The sequence below is a fragment of the Agelaius tricolor genome, unplaced genomic scaffold (assembly GCF_023055355.1).
Source record: "Agelaius tricolor isolate 1412-34295 unplaced genomic scaffold, bAgeTri1.0.p SCAF_5, whole genome shotgun sequence".
NCBI lineage: Eukaryota > Metazoa > Chordata > Aves > Passeriformes > Icteridae > Agelaius > Agelaius tricolor.
The window spans coordinates 52,256,167-52,271,465 of record NW_027269265.1 but is presented as its reverse complement, the minus strand read 5'-3'; the positions used below and the strand labels follow the sequence as shown (position 1 = coordinate 52,271,465).

The window sequence follows — 15,299 nt, the reverse complement described above, 5'->3', positions numbered from 1 at the left end:
CACATGGACAACATCATTCCTTCCAAAAGCTGTTCAGTTTTACTTGAAGGACTCCAGCTCCAGCTGAGGAGAGCATAATGCTTACCCTGATAACCTGACTCTAGTTTCCATTTCTTTGACTGACTAGAGTATGAGATCTTACTTTGAGATTTGAATTTTTATGATAATGAATTCTGAACACTTATCTGAAATCCTCTTACTAGCAAACCCCTTATCTACCAATAACCACTCTATAACGTGTTTCTCAACACTCTGCACTGAACTCCAAAAGCTGAGCTCCTTTAAACTCATGCTATGACACTTGTTTTCCAGCACAAGTGTTGGGGCTTTTTTTTTGTCTTACTTGGAAAAATCTCTTTGTATTCTCTACACCATGTTCCAAAGTGATTTTTTTGGCAGGTCTGTGCCTGCCCAATTAGGACACATGGGACAGGATGAGACTTTTTAGCTGGGAGCAGGGCTGGGTATTAGATAATGCTTCTTCAGTAGAGGTGCCTTCACTGATGTCTATCACTGGTAACAAAGATGGATTTTCTTTTCCAGTCTCTCAGCAGGCTTGTCTTTAATCTATGGAATGTGTTTTTAAAACATAATTGCCACAAAGCATCAAATCACTTTTAAGAAAGAAAAAAGTCCAGGTATACTTATGTGATTATGATTGTATTTGTTAGCTGCATTGTATTGGTATTACCCTACCCTGAAAAACCATTTTAATGCCTTGTTTTTACAGAAACATATCAGTCATCATTCTGTTTGTATCTTGATTTTGCCTCTGATGCTGATTTTCTGCTCATTTACCTGAGTTGACTGTTGTGCTGAACTAGTCAGTAATTTCCTATGGACATTCTTTTTTACCCTCTTAAAGCATAAAAATTATGCCTTTGGTGTCTGGCCTCTGGGAATTCCTGCTTTTAGAATAGAGTTTAGTGGTGAAGAGCTCTTCAGTTCTTTTCTGCTGCATGCAAGTTGCTTGAGCCAGTTTGCTTGACAATACTGACTTTTATCAGAGATGCTCACATTCTCTCTGCTCTTTTTTTTTTATTTTTTTTGTTCCAGTAACATCTTGCAACAGAAGTCTGCTCCTCATAAGAACTTGTGATGCTCTGTTTTAATTGCCCTATAGTGGAGATCAGAGCACATGCATGTTTGGGTACCAGTTGTTGGTTTCTCTGGGTCTGCATTGAAGGCAGTTGAGACAGTGGTTCATGTTTGGACTCAGGTGTTTGTTATTTCTTATCAGTAAAACAGTCTCACAATCATGAGTTCAGCAGCTTTTCATTAGCACAGCACAAAATGGCCAACAATCTCTTGTTACAAGGTCTTGTAAGACTAAACTATCCAATTAAGAACTGACACCTGGATTATTTTCCCTTTTAACCCAATAACTGATCCCAAAGAACCCACCATGGGGACTTTTCTGTCCAATTACAAAATGCCACCCAAACCCATGAAGAAGAAGGAAGAAGCATGAAGAAGAAACCCAGGATGACACCCTGTGCCCTCCATCTTGCATCCATCCACAACATACTAAAAATCCCAAAAGCTAAATTTCTCAGCAAGTGATACACCTACACTGCTCTCTATAATCTATTGCACACTTTAGTGGATTCTAGTCTTTCTCCATGAATGAGGGTCAAAGTCAGTGCTCCCCTGGGGGTCAGGACACCCCAGAGCAGACACAGAAATATTCCCAGTGCCCTGGGTTTCCACACATGCAAGCTGCAGTATTTTCCTGCAATATTTTGCAGTATTTGTGCAAAGTTCCAGTTAACCATGTTGTCCAGACGTGGAGTGCACTAGAGAGCTGCCAGGAGGGAGGAAAAGTGGCTGCCATGAATAGATAGGGACTTAGAAGCACAAACTTCCTCAGTGCCAAACCTCTCTCAAGCTTCATTCTGATGAGTTTTGGAATCTTGTACTGCAGAAACTGCTAAATTCAGCAAGCCTACCTGGAGGAAATAGTCTCTTGCTCCAAGTAGCTGTTTCCTGCCATGCCAGCTGTGCACATGGAAGCATCTGCAGTGGCACAAAGGCTTCTTGTTTACACTGGGGCTCTTGGCAGACACGCTCTCCTACCACAGTCCTGAGAGATATCCTGTACTCAGGCCAGCACTAATGCCCACTCTTATGTGACAATAATAATTCAGGCCCCAGTGTTGTGGGAAGAGAGGACAAGTATGTCTCATGCTGCTGATCCCAGTTCTCTGCACAGGAAACTGAAACTCAGTGGAAAGCACCAAACTTTTCAGCTGTCTTTTCATGCTACGTATTTGACTGTGTTCCTGGTGAGAATGCTGATAGAAAATGCATTCCATATTTTTCTTAATTAGCACTGTGGAAATGAAGAATTCAGTAGTAGCAACCAGTGTACAGAACTTCATTGGTGGAATATGTTCGTATTGCAATCCAGTTGTTTGGTATTTTTTATTTTAGCTCCCAGCCTAGTCTTTCACTTATTTAAGATGTTTCTTGGTGAGATTTTTAGTCACATTTAATTTTTCTATGTTTATGTGTTTTCTGTTTCCTTGTAGAAACTCACACCTGCAAAAGGGGAAATCAATTGTGACCTTAAGTGGGAAACAATAATATGACTCATGTAAGAAGTATTGTTGAATTCCCAAAATTACCAGACCAGCAATGTACTGCCCTTTCTATAGTTTCCTTTGTTTATTTTTAATTTAACTTTTCCTGGCTGAGTCAAGCTTTTGGTGCAGGGAGCTGCTGTAGTTGTGTCCTGCCTTTGCACCTCTGTGGATGTGAGGCTGATGGAGCAGTGTCAGGTGTGGTGCTGCTGGGAATGGCTGCGTGTGACAAGGGGGAGGTTTTAGGAGTGCCTGACAGGGCTCCTGCTGGGCAAGGCCAGTGCCAAACCTTTTCAACTTCCCCAGTTGCATCATGAAGGGATATATTTCTAAAAGAAATGGGTTATCACTTTGCACTGAGCACTTTTTTTAGGGAGTTTTAGGTATGTGTTACCCTTTTTGTGGTTTGTTCCACAAGTGTATGTTCCAGTTGAATTTCTGCTATTTTAAGAGCAAATTCTGACATCAAATTAATTTGCCTGTTTCAAGACTTCCTGTTCTGTATTCTGTCATCTTGAGGCTGTTGGCATCTCTTTTGAATCTCTTAAGTCCATTTTGCTGCAGCAGTCCCAGGCCTTTCGGTGATGGGTCTCTGTCAGGTCACATCAATGTTCTTTCCAGTGTACCCTGCAGTGCCATGTGCTCACACACACTGCCCCCAACTCCCACGTGCTTTTTTCTGAGTGTGGAGACTTGAACCCATCTCTGGCATATTATTCTAAGGAGTTTTAAGATGATGGATACAAAAATCCTAACATCTATTAGCACAAAGCTGCTTTTTTACGATTGCTAGAGAGCAACAATCTCCAAACTGTAGCATGGTATTATCAGTGTGGTTTAATGTCTAATTGGGCAGGTGTGAGTGGTAAAAATGAGATAATGAGGACTTTGTGTATTATGGTAGTATTTTATAGAACATTGACCTGGAGTAGTATTAATCATTAACATAAATAAAAATTTATGTTCCTTTAAATTGCTTACTGGGTGCCAGTTGTAATTGTTGAGTGCTGTATGCTAATTACCCTGCTTTATTGCTATTTTTTCTTTTTTTGGACATTCAACCAATGCAATAATTGCACATGCTGTATGTATTTTAAAGCTAGTTTATAGTTTATCTAGTAAATGAGTTGGGAAGTTGCTGAAGACTGGGAAATGTTTATGGCTGCTGCTGTAGCAGGACTTCTGCTGCCAAAAGAGAAAAAGAAAGAAGGAAGGAGAGAGAGAAGAGGAGCAAAAGGAGTGCAATGAGTGCAATAGGCAAGGTTAATATTTCGTGCTTCACTGATAATTGTGCATAAAATGCTCAATTATGTTTTTAAATAGAAACTGTATTTCTAGGCTTGTCTACTTCAGATGACTACTGATCTTTTAAAAGGTCAGGGGTCATTACAAGTAGGAATAAAACCAAGCCCCCAAACAAAAAAGCAACCAAAAACCCCTTCCCAAATGCATTAACTATTAGTATAATCTCACAATGCATTTTCAAAACAATTCCTGAAAAATGGTTGTTGAAAAGGTTAAGAGGGACACAGACACTTCTTTATCTGCTTTGTGATGAAAATTAAAACACAGGTATTGAATACAAGGAATTAGTTTCTTTGATAGTGTTATCCTTTTATAGTCCTTCTTTAAGTGTTTTAAATATCCAAAATTCTCCTTCCACACTTTTTGTCTATAACAAACACAGTACATCACTAGAATTGATTATTCTGTATTCACTAACCTGTGACTGAAGTATAAATTGCTAAAGTCATGTCTTACTTGGATTTATTGCTGTGTTGTAATTGTCTTTTCTGCTTTCATGTTGAACAATTAATTTCCAGACTTCTCTTATTCCTTTGACCTGTGTTACCATGGGCAGCAGTTATTGGTGACCTGCAAGGATTGCTTTGTAAAAGGAATTCTGAAGGCAGGCCCTGTGTTCCTGAATTTCAGGTGCAAGACCCAAGTTTAAATTTATGACTTCTTAAGTGTTTGATGATGTTTAAAATGTATGTTGTTTTTTTTTTTTTTTTAACATACCTAAAATTTTCTGGTGTACAGTATGTGCTTCAGACACCAAATGTATGGATATTTGGGTTTCCATACTGATGTACATCTCAGAATTCCTGGTGGTTGTCCACAGCTATCTGAGGCAGCCCAGAGCAGTGTTGGGTTTTACTATGGGTGGGTGTGGTAAGAAAAGATTCTGGGTTCAATGATCTCAGAATTTTTAAATTTCTATAAGATTATCGTTGTAACACTTGGCTGAAATCAACAGGATGGACCACTGTCTAAATAGGTTAAAAAAATAAAAAATTATTTGCACAAGCCTGCCAATTCCACATTCTTACTAAACTTCATTAGAATGGAGATGTTGGAAGTTTGTTTTGTGAAGAAAACCCCATTCAATGCCATTATTAATCCTGTACTATTTCTGAAATAAAGGCATTAGCTTGCAGTACTTACTCATAAATCACCATTTCTGTAGACTAGCCTGGTTTTGTTCAGAAATGGTCAGAAGAGTATTTGACAGCTTTTTTGTTGTTGTTGTTTTAAATAAGCCACTGGAATGGCAATACTAAGTGTTCTGAAAACACAAGAAGGAACTGTTTTCCCAGTGGGTGTAGTTTTCTTGCTAAAAGCCAGTTCAGTTTGTTTTATTTTTTCAGAAGATAAACTAGGAGTACAGTTGCTGCACAAATGCTTTTCACCAATCTGAGTTTTCATTATAGCAGCTCATTAAGGAAAGGTGTTTAAAATTACACAATTTTATGAGGTTTTAAAAAGGCAAAGCAATGAACTTGAAACTGATGGGTTTTTTCCAAGTGCATGTGTAGATGTGCACCCAGGATTATCTATTTACTGGTGTGTGGGGTAGGTTAACCTTGATGAATTTCAGAAAAAGACTTCTCTGTCTTTGACTTTGGAAGATGAGTTGACTGGTTTTAATTGAGATGTTCCTGCATATTTTAGGTTTTCTTGCTTTGTGGAACTTTGCTGCAGGGTCTGTGACAAGCTCGAGCATCTGGTTATTGAGCATCACTTCAATGTGCAGCTCCAAGGGGAGAATTCCTGGTCTGTCCTTTGGGCAGGATTAGTGCCACCAAGAGATCTTCCAGCAACTTTCAGCCTTAGGAAGATCAAGGATGTGGTTGTGGATCTTCCCTCTGAAGAGAAATGTTTCTTAGTGTCTGTTTTTACGTGGCTTTAAGGGTTTGAGTGAGGAGCTGAGGTGGAAATGTCCTCAGCATCTGGGCAGAGAGGGAAGGATTATTCACCTGTAATATGAATAATTCACAGGCAGCACAGTTCACAGGTGCCTCAAGGTGATTATGTAAAGGTTCCTCTTAGAGAATGCTGCATTTCAGTTCATTCCAAGGTATAAATTTAAAAAAGGCCTTTATTTTTATTTCTTTAGGGTTTTAGGATTAAAAGCTGTTGTTTTGTTTGTGAGTTTAATTGTTTACAGTTGATCACCAGAATATTCTGCAACACTACAAATGGGCTTTTACCTGGAAATAATTTGGATTGTATGTTAAGTGCTCTGGTTTTATTTTAGACCAGGATAAGGATAAATACATGATTTCTTGGATATGAGATACTGAAAGGCAGGAAGCTGTTACAAAATTCAGTCTATATTTTGTGTTCTGTTTACATCCAGAGATATCCAAAAGATCCAGGCGTTTCTTCATATTAACAGCTTCATAACTTTGCTTTTTTTATCATGCCAATGAGCATTGTAATTGTTTTGTTTTAAATAGAGGTATGCATCTGAGAGAGAAAATTCCCTTTGCCAAAATTCCATACATAAGTGAATGGAGAAATGGTGAAATACTCAGCAGCTGGTGCTGGGTCATGCAAGTCCAGATGGAACAAACTTCCTTCACATAATGTCCAGAACATGGTTCTTTATTTTTAGGGAGGTTTGCAGGAAGGATGATGATGATACATGTTAAAAACAAAGCACAGTTACTTGAATAGTAAGAGCCTGCAGAAGCAGGCTTAATGAAATGAATCTTTGTGCAGAGAGTGATTCAAGGGAGAATTCAATGTTTGGTGAAAGACTTGAATTAGAAAGGAAAGTGGATATCTCTGTCAGATGTTTTAAATTTTAAAATCATTTTGGGATCTTTTAATTCAAGTTTGTCAATGGAGTTCAAGAGTTTTCTATTTTATGTGTATCCTAGATAGCTTTGGATTTTATTTGACAAGGAGCAAGTGCACAAATATATTTTGAAGAAATAAGTATGGTGTGAGAAAATGTCTTAAATATAATAATTCAAGTGCAGGATTCTGTCACAGAGCTTGTCTACTACTCTGTGTAAACCCTTCCTAAAATACTTTCAAAGGATGACTTGCAAAGAATGTTTCATGTTGTAAACTTTCTGAACAAGCTTTTTTCCCTTTCTCCCTTGGTCATGCCATCAGAGGTGGTGGATTTGTGATGGGAAGCTGAGCAGCTCATTGATGCAGCAAACAATGTAAAGTGCAGAGGGAGCAGTCTGTGGCTGCACAGACCCAGCTAGAATATTGGTTTGAGTTTGTGTTGTGGACTTGGTTGTGCTCGGGCTGCAAGGCCAGAAGAAAATGATGGATTTCTAAGGTACAGGTTCTTGCAGCTGGGTCATTTCTGATCAAATTTCTGAGATATGGATATTATAGTTTTGTCATGGTAAGGATACAAAGGACTGAAATTTTTCTTTAATGAAACTTGAACACTTTAGAATTACTGTTCATTATCATGATATTTAATCTTCATATTCACAGTAACCAAAAAGCCTTCTTCCTCTAGTGCTTTAATAGAAATTGTGACAATTTCAACATTTTCTTCAATTTTTCAACAGACTTTAAAGTGCTGCTTGGGGAAATTGTCATGGCCTCAAACACTGGGTGTCCAAGCCCATCTTTGGATAAAGTCCAGCATCTCAATGACTTTTTTCAAGTGAGGATCTACTTCACAACCTGTCCCTTCCCAATCAGGATGTCCTAGGTTTCTGGACACCAAAGCTGTGTCCAGTATATCTAGGGGATATGCTGATTTATGCAAATGATTTATTTCAATTGAGAGGGACAAGGCAACCAGTAGCAGTACAGCTGTAGCTCTAGGTTAGAGAGAGGGAACAAATCTGTGAATCAAGCAAGGATGATGTGTTTAGCTTATAAAAATCAGAAGAAAGAAATGTCACTTTTAACTGATTAATCATGTCTAGACTTTAGCAAGAAGGCTTGTGGTGATGACATAGAAATTTTTTGAAGGTAACAAACCCAGTTACACTGGTTTAGAACGCCATGCATCATTTTTAAATCTGTCTGGTTTCTTGTTTAGTCTGAAGGCATTTGTGGGAATAATTGAGAGAAAGTTCTTTGCTTCAGTGGGCACCTGCAGTTTCAGACAATGCATAAAGTGTAATTTCAGTACCTGCAGTGTAAGATGTGTTGCATATTGTTCAGGGCAATTTCTGCATATCTGCAGCAAATTTTAGAAGGCAGTCAGTTCTAACACATGGAGTCTGTTGGAAGCACTCGCCCAGCATTAGGGCCTCGTTCTTATGAATTGTGAGTTGGACATTCTGCTTCATTCTTATTTTCACTGCCTTTGATAGGAGTTGTAGTCTGTTTCCAAGAATTCTGGCAAATAAGTGAAACAATATGGAAGGGTGTTGGTTCTTAAACTGTTGGGGTTTTTCTTGTTTACTGGAGAAGCCACATGACCTTTGGCTTATATTCACAATGATGCTTTTGTCTGTTTTGGTGAAGCATCTGGTTTGGTATGGAAACATTTCCTTGTTCTTAGTAGCCAGAGAGTGCTGGTAATCATCCTGGAGGGTAACTTGTATTTATGCTGGTTTGGAAAGTTCTTCTCAATGTTGCTTGCATTTCAAATATTGCGCTAATATTTATTACCTTATTTTAAGGAAACTGAGAAACAGTCATTGTTTAATCTTGTGGGGGAGCCTGTTGTCTTTATCCTCAATCTCTTTATTTATAAATTCCTTCTAGTTTATTTGAAAACACAGACTCTCTGTGTAGCCAGTGGATGTACTCTACTTCAGCTGTTTTCCTCAGTGATCACCAATTGTTGTTTTCTAGTAAAATAGTTAAATCTAGGAAGTTTTGATGCCTGATGAAGGCTGACCTAGGACAGAGGCTAGATGGAGTTAAAGAATAAAGTAGGGATTTATTAGAAGGCCTCGATGGATCCACCTTGGGCAGCACAAGAGCCCAGCCAGGGCTGCACCCAAGATGAACCAAAATGGTCACAAAATGCACGGCCGGTCACGGGATCGCTCACTTTTATAAGTTCTGGTCCATTTGCATATTGGAATTAATTGTCCAATTACAGCTTCAGCCCATGAAGTCCCATCCTTCTTGTTTTTCTCTCTTCAGTCCACTGTTGTTTATGCCCTTGGGCCTGAAATTTGGATCATTTGTCCTTGGTCCCCAGCTAGAGGAGGAATTGTTTTGTCTCCCTACTCTGTGAAGAGTTCACCATCCCCTAATATGAACTGCACACCAAAGTAGTGCAGAACCTGAAAAATATAAAAGCTAAAGCCTGAGGCATCATTTTGTGCACAAGATCACTTTGAAATTGGGGAGAACTCTCACCTGTGACGTGAGTAGGTTTAAGACATGAATAGATTGAGAGGCTGCTATTGACAGCAGCCTGCTCAGATCCAAAGTCTCCTCTGGTAGTTCAAAGTTTAGCTGTAGGGTTTCCCTTTGCATTTCCCAGTTTACAGGGCAGATGTTGGAATAGATTTTATGCAGCAGACCTGCTAATAATGCATTTTCCCAATAAAAAGGATTGTTTTCAAACAATACCAAAGTGCTTCTGTGCCTTTAGTAGGGCAGGGTTTGGAATGGGCAGAGTGGGGCTTATTCCAGGAATTCCAGACTCTCAAAAATCTGAGATTGTGGTTTCCAGGTGTGAGATGGGCATCTCCCACCTGTAAAGCAGAAAGGCAGTGGCACCAGCAAGGAGCTCCTGTCAGAGCTGGGAGACTGGGCAGATCTGAAGGGGTGTTAAGATTGTAAACTCGAGTGTTTGGATCTTACAAAGCCTGAGCTGCATGAACAGCCTTCATTTGACCTACCTTGTAGGAAAATAATTTGGTTTTCATGGCATATCATGGAAAGATTTTATTTATTATTAGGCTCTTGCTGCATTCTTTGCATTTTGGCTCATATTTGTTGGGCAAAGAGCAGTTCACAGTTTTGGGGGTTATCTTGTTGAACTGTGGATTCCAGGCTTCGTTTATTACACAGACACCCCTCAAACTCTGCAATTCATAGAGAACTCTTAATGATTTTTTTATTGTCAAACTTTTTAATTATGTTTTTGTTATAATGTCTGTATATATTGGCCATATTGCATTATCTTTATAGCAGTCCTGCAAGATTAATAGCAGTATCTTCTTATTTTTAACTGACATGGGATGAAAAACAAAAGGAGATTAGGCCAGCATTATCAAAATCATAGACTAATACTGGATGCTTAACTTGGAATGACTAGGATGTCTTTTCACAAAGTACTTTTTGATGTTCAGAGCAGTTATTCTCAGATGTAGAAGGGAGTGCTTAGCACTTCTAAGGATGCAGACTCACAAGTGTTAAGCTGACTATCTAGAATTTGAAGAATGTAACATGAGAAAACTTTGGTTTTGAAGATTTTCCCAGGATCATAAAAGAAACTGCATATCAGAGGCAGAGTTTTAACTGGTGCTCACCTAAGACTACCCAGCTTTTATGGTAGAGGTTCTAAAGATGAATCTGTAGAAAATGTTTGTTTACAACTTACTCTTCATGCTCTTTCAGTCTTCAGTCTAGAGGAATGAAGCAATTCTGGAAACTTGAGATTTTGACCTATTTGTTTGATTCCTTTGGTATCTGCATCATTTAACAATTCTAGGCATTTATTGTGGGTTTTTTTAATTGTTATTACTCCTAATACATACAGGGGTTATTGCTTTTTTTGTCTAAATTCTAGGTTTATAATTTTGCTATTAGAAATGTATTTGTGATTTTTTCGTGGATGTGACTTTAGCTTTCAGTAAAAGAAAGGAGGAATAAAGGCCATCCCAGATATCTTCAGCAAACTGATCCCTGAATTTCAGCACACTCTTGCATTAGAGAGTATTCCTTTAAAAAGGGAAAAAAAACCTCACAATTTCCACTTTGCTGTTGAGCTGTAGTTCTGTTTGTTCATGCTACTTGTGTGTGTAAAATTTCAAATGTTTACAATGAAGTTTACAGAAGTAATCAATAAATAGGTGAAAAATATTTTTCTATAGTATTCTTTTTAGGAATGAGTATTGAACTCACTTCCCACTTTGCAAGTAGGTGCAAGTGATATATATCTATGTTTGATTAGATAAATTATTAGTGAAATAAGTGAAGAAATGAAAAATGTAGAGTTGTTTTAAGACACAAGAATTTTAGCTTCAGATTCTAACCTTTTATCCAAATGAAATCTGCTTCATGTGTCAATTTATTCCTGTTATTTCCTGTTCAACACCACAAAGATGCTCTTAAATGCTGACTGTATTTAAAGGAATACATTTTCTTTTTATAGTGTTTATTCTCTCCCTTAATGTTTATAGAGCTAAATTTTTCTCAGTCTTACCAAGTTCAAGACATAGTGGGTTTTCCCCATTTTCTTCAAATTTTGGAACCCTGCATATGTTCACTTTAAACAAAATGATCCTTGATCATGCTGAAATATTCTTCATATTTCTGAAAACAGCTGGTGTTACCTGTGTCTGTCTGTTTGCTCCCTTAGTTTTGCCAGCCTGGAGGATGGCAGCTCTCCAAGGAGAGGAAGCAGCCAACGTTCTTCGTGGTGGTTTTGACTGACATCGACTCAGAGAGGCACTACTGCTCCTGCCTGACTTTCTATGAAGCAGAGATCAACCTGCAGGTAAGAGATTGACAGCAAGGAGCAGAAATGCAGGAAGAAGTGCCTATAAACTGTGCATCCATGTCATAGAGAGCAACTTGAGGAAATATTTTGCTGTTCCTGCTGAGGGTTCATTTTTCTGTCCTACAGAAATTCATGTGTTTTTGCAAAAGGTGAGCTTGAGGCACTGTTTTGTGTGTTTGGAGTTTTTATCTGTTTGGAAACAAACAAACAAACAAACAAACAAAAAAAAACCCAGCCAAAACCACGTCATAGAATTTCTTTTTCTCCACCACATTTTCCTTTTCAAATGGGATAAGCAATATGGTGTTCATTTCCTTTCCTGTTTGACATAGCATGGATGAGTCTGAGCCTTGTTCTAGGAGAAGGTTTATTAACTTCTGCTCCCTCTGCTGGCCTGCTCTGTCAGAACAGATGTGCACTCCAAAAGGATGCTGGAGTGTGCATCCATATTTCTGTAAGTGCATTTATTGGCAAGATTTTAAAAACTGATGGAATAATTATTCAGTTTTTAGTTGGGTCAGATTGGAGGTGTCAGCTACTTGGCACTGTTTGATTTTAAACATGTATTTCATTTTTACTTGGCAACCTCAGTCTTTCAAAAATAGACATTTTGTTTCCCATTTGATGTAAAGTGCTTCCCAGAATATCTGCTGTGACTTAATACTTGAAATCTTTAATATCTAGAACCTAGGGAAAACCTAATCCAATATGTAATTGCAGACTGCCATTGTTATGTTTTGAAATATCTTCTTTCCTACGTGAAAATTAAAAAAATAAGTAAAACCTTGGCACTAAGTATAATGGAATTAGCTGAGATTAAATAAATAGCTGAGTAAAGTAATTTCTTGTTCTCTTAGTGAAGAACTGCATCATTATTGATTATTTTAAGAAAATGTTTTTAATAATCCAAGAGCACTATGTTCATTTAATACCAGAGTTGAAAGATTACCCTGTTTGTAGAATAATTGAAAGATGTGTTGTAGTAATAATAATAATGGTGTGGTTTTTCTGGGCATAGTTGGAAGCCAGAGAATAATAGTTATTCTCATTTCATTAGTGCTACAGTTTAGTTGGATGTTTTTGTGGACTTTTAGAAGGATTTGAAAGCAGAAATGTACCCCAATATTAGATGTACTTTAGTCTTAAGCTTTAGTGTAGATTAGCTGACACATTCCTCTTAAAATTTCATGTCTGTCATATTTCCTTTATTTTATAAGTAGAGAGTGAAATATTCTATAGTAATTCTTTCCCAGCTGATAAAAATTTACAATGGCTGACTCTTCCTTCACTCTATGTATTTCATAACATAAACTAAATTTAGCAAACTTGTTATTTATCCTGTAGTTTCTAGCAGCTGCTTTTGATTCCCTATCCACATCTTTGAAGTAATGCTCATCACAAAACATCCAGTATTAACTAAAACTTTTTCTTTCCTTATATTGCCTAAGTATTAATGCAAAATAACCCAAAGTAAAAAAAACAATAAAAAACTGAGTGCAGCAGGATGTTGGTTCTCATAATGCCATTCCTGGCTGTGTTGTAAAGAATGCATATTTTTCAGATGAACTTGCTGTGGTGAAATTTATTCTATGACTGCATTGTTTATAGCAAAACTTCCTGTTTCTTTCTGAAACCCAAAGAGAATAATTGAACGTGCCCTGTTCCATGGTCATTAGACAAGAATCCAGCACGTGTACAATCTGTCATGAAACCTGAGCTCACACAGCATTGGGCTAGGGCAGTAATAGTGATTTAACCATTCAGATGCATGCTTAATTAAATAATCTATGAAACATCGTGCTCAGGACTTGCAATGAAGTCTAGACAGTGCTTTGCACAGATAAATACAGGTCAGTTTTTCCTTAACTGACTGATATAACTTACTGAGGCCAAAGGAAGATTAAATTTCAATAAAATCCCACAAAACCACTTCTTTCCCAGTAGCCTTCACCAGGTAGACCTTGCTGATACATGAGGCTGGTCAGAATTCAGCCAGAGCAGCAGATGAGATGTTTGGCTTGGCAGAATCATCTTCACAAAAAAGAAAAAAAAAAAGGAATCAACCACTTGGAAGTTTCTGTGGTTAATTAAACTGGGAATTGAAAACAAACTCATTTCTCAGCCTGTGAATGCTCCAAGAGAACCATCAAACCTATTTGGAACCTTCTGCATCATAATACGAACCCTTTAGACACAGTTGAGTCTGAGAAGACTCAAGGGAGGACTCAAGTCAAAAAGACTTCTGTTGTTTTGGCTCCCTTCATCCCTGCTTCAGTTGTTTGTTACAGGATAATTTGTAAATAAATGCTACCAGAAGTGTAAGGAGTTTGTACTCAGATGGAATACATAAGTGATACCATGATAATCTAGGATGCAAGATTAATATAGCAGCTGTAAAAACTACACAGTCTGCAGGAAAAAGTATCCTCCCTGCTGTCTCTGGAAGTCCTGGATTCAGTGTAATCTCTTGGCAGTTGCATGCCACAACAAGTTTTCCAGAGGAAAGCACAGGCTCTAGTGATCAATCAGCTGATGGCCTATTTTCAACTTCTTCCCTCTGGCCAGAAAATAGAATGCTGTTTTCTTTGGTGGCATCCATGAATCATCCTTTGCATTGTTGCAGTTCTGACTGACCCAGAATTTATTACCTGCATGGGTGCTGGTCAGTTTGATTAGCAATCAGCTCTCAGAAACCTGTGATAATATAAAAAAACATTGTTGTTAACTTCAGTCTGATTAATATTCCATATCTGTAGGCACAGGTGAGATGAACACACTCCACTAAACAGGGGAATGGAGCTCACTTGGTGCTGTGTGATTTCAGATGACACAGCTTTGCCATGGAGTCCTTCAGGAATTGTTCTGGTTTGGGGTGCTAGTCTCACTTATTTGTCCCAGTAACATTTGCTAAAGCTAAATAAGGATATGTTCTTCATCTGGGTTTAAAATGAAGCATTAGACAAACATTAGTTTGACCTTAAGAGCAGAAAAGGTTGGGTTGTGTGTAGACACTCCTAGAGGCAGTTCAATTAACAGTGATAAAGCTGCTGTCATTCAGAGGCATCCTGAGCATGTTGCAGGGCAGTTCTATGTGCAAGGCTTCTCTCCCACCTCAAGTTCCTACATGAGTGTAAACAAATCTGAGCTACTGCTCTGCCTCTTGGTCCTTCCAGCTTCTTGTATTTCCAGCACGTGCTTGGCTGTATCCACATTTCTGTCTGGCTTAAGGTGCTATTTAGATACTCCAGCAAACAGAGCTGGGGGCCTCATTCACTGCCATGTGCCTGCAGCAATTAGGAGGAGGAGGGTAAGTCAAAACATCTCTGTTTCCCTTCCTCTCACAGTGCCTTCAAAGTTGGTTGGTTTTTTTAGAGGGGCTGGGAGGATGTGGAGGTGTGTGATGTCCCATTGCTGTATTTTGATTGCTTTTGTGGTTTGAAATCCACTTGAAATGTCAGTGATTTGGAAAAACCTTGTTCTATCAACCAAAAAAAAGTCTTCTTAGTTTATTTTTCTGGCAGCTGAAGCCAGAAGCTGTTGAGCAGCCAAAGGATGTTCAGAAGAATCATAGCTTACACCTACAGAATTCACCCATAAAACTCCGTTTCTCTATGTTTGTAGCTTTATTAATCATAAAAAGTATATATTTGTATACATATATGTGCATACATTAACATGTTTAGTTCTGAGTGGTGTGCACAGTTTGCTAAAACGAGGTTCTCATTTCTAGCAGCAATTTCTGCATGTTACCACTTAGCAGACAAGGACTTGATTTAGTACTTTTGACTCAGCAGATACTTGTAGTGACCTCAGTT

The 15,299-nt window shown here is 38.2% G+C and overlaps 1 protein-coding gene across 6 annotated transcripts in view; it reads left to right on the top strand.

Annotated features, from left to right (window-relative positions):
• The window catches only part of SBF2 (SET binding factor 2), a 232,184-nt gene that overhangs the window by 87,505 nt on the left and 129,380 nt on the right, over positions 1-15,299 (top strand). For all 6 annotated transcript variants that reach the window (XM_071427963.1, XM_071427961.1, XM_071427965.1 and 3 more), the window contains exon 3: positions 11,344-11,481. In XM_071427963.1, coding sequence (XP_071284064.1) covers positions 11,344-11,481 — 138 coding nt within the window. The remainder of the gene's footprint in view (positions 1-11,343; positions 11,482-15,299) is intronic.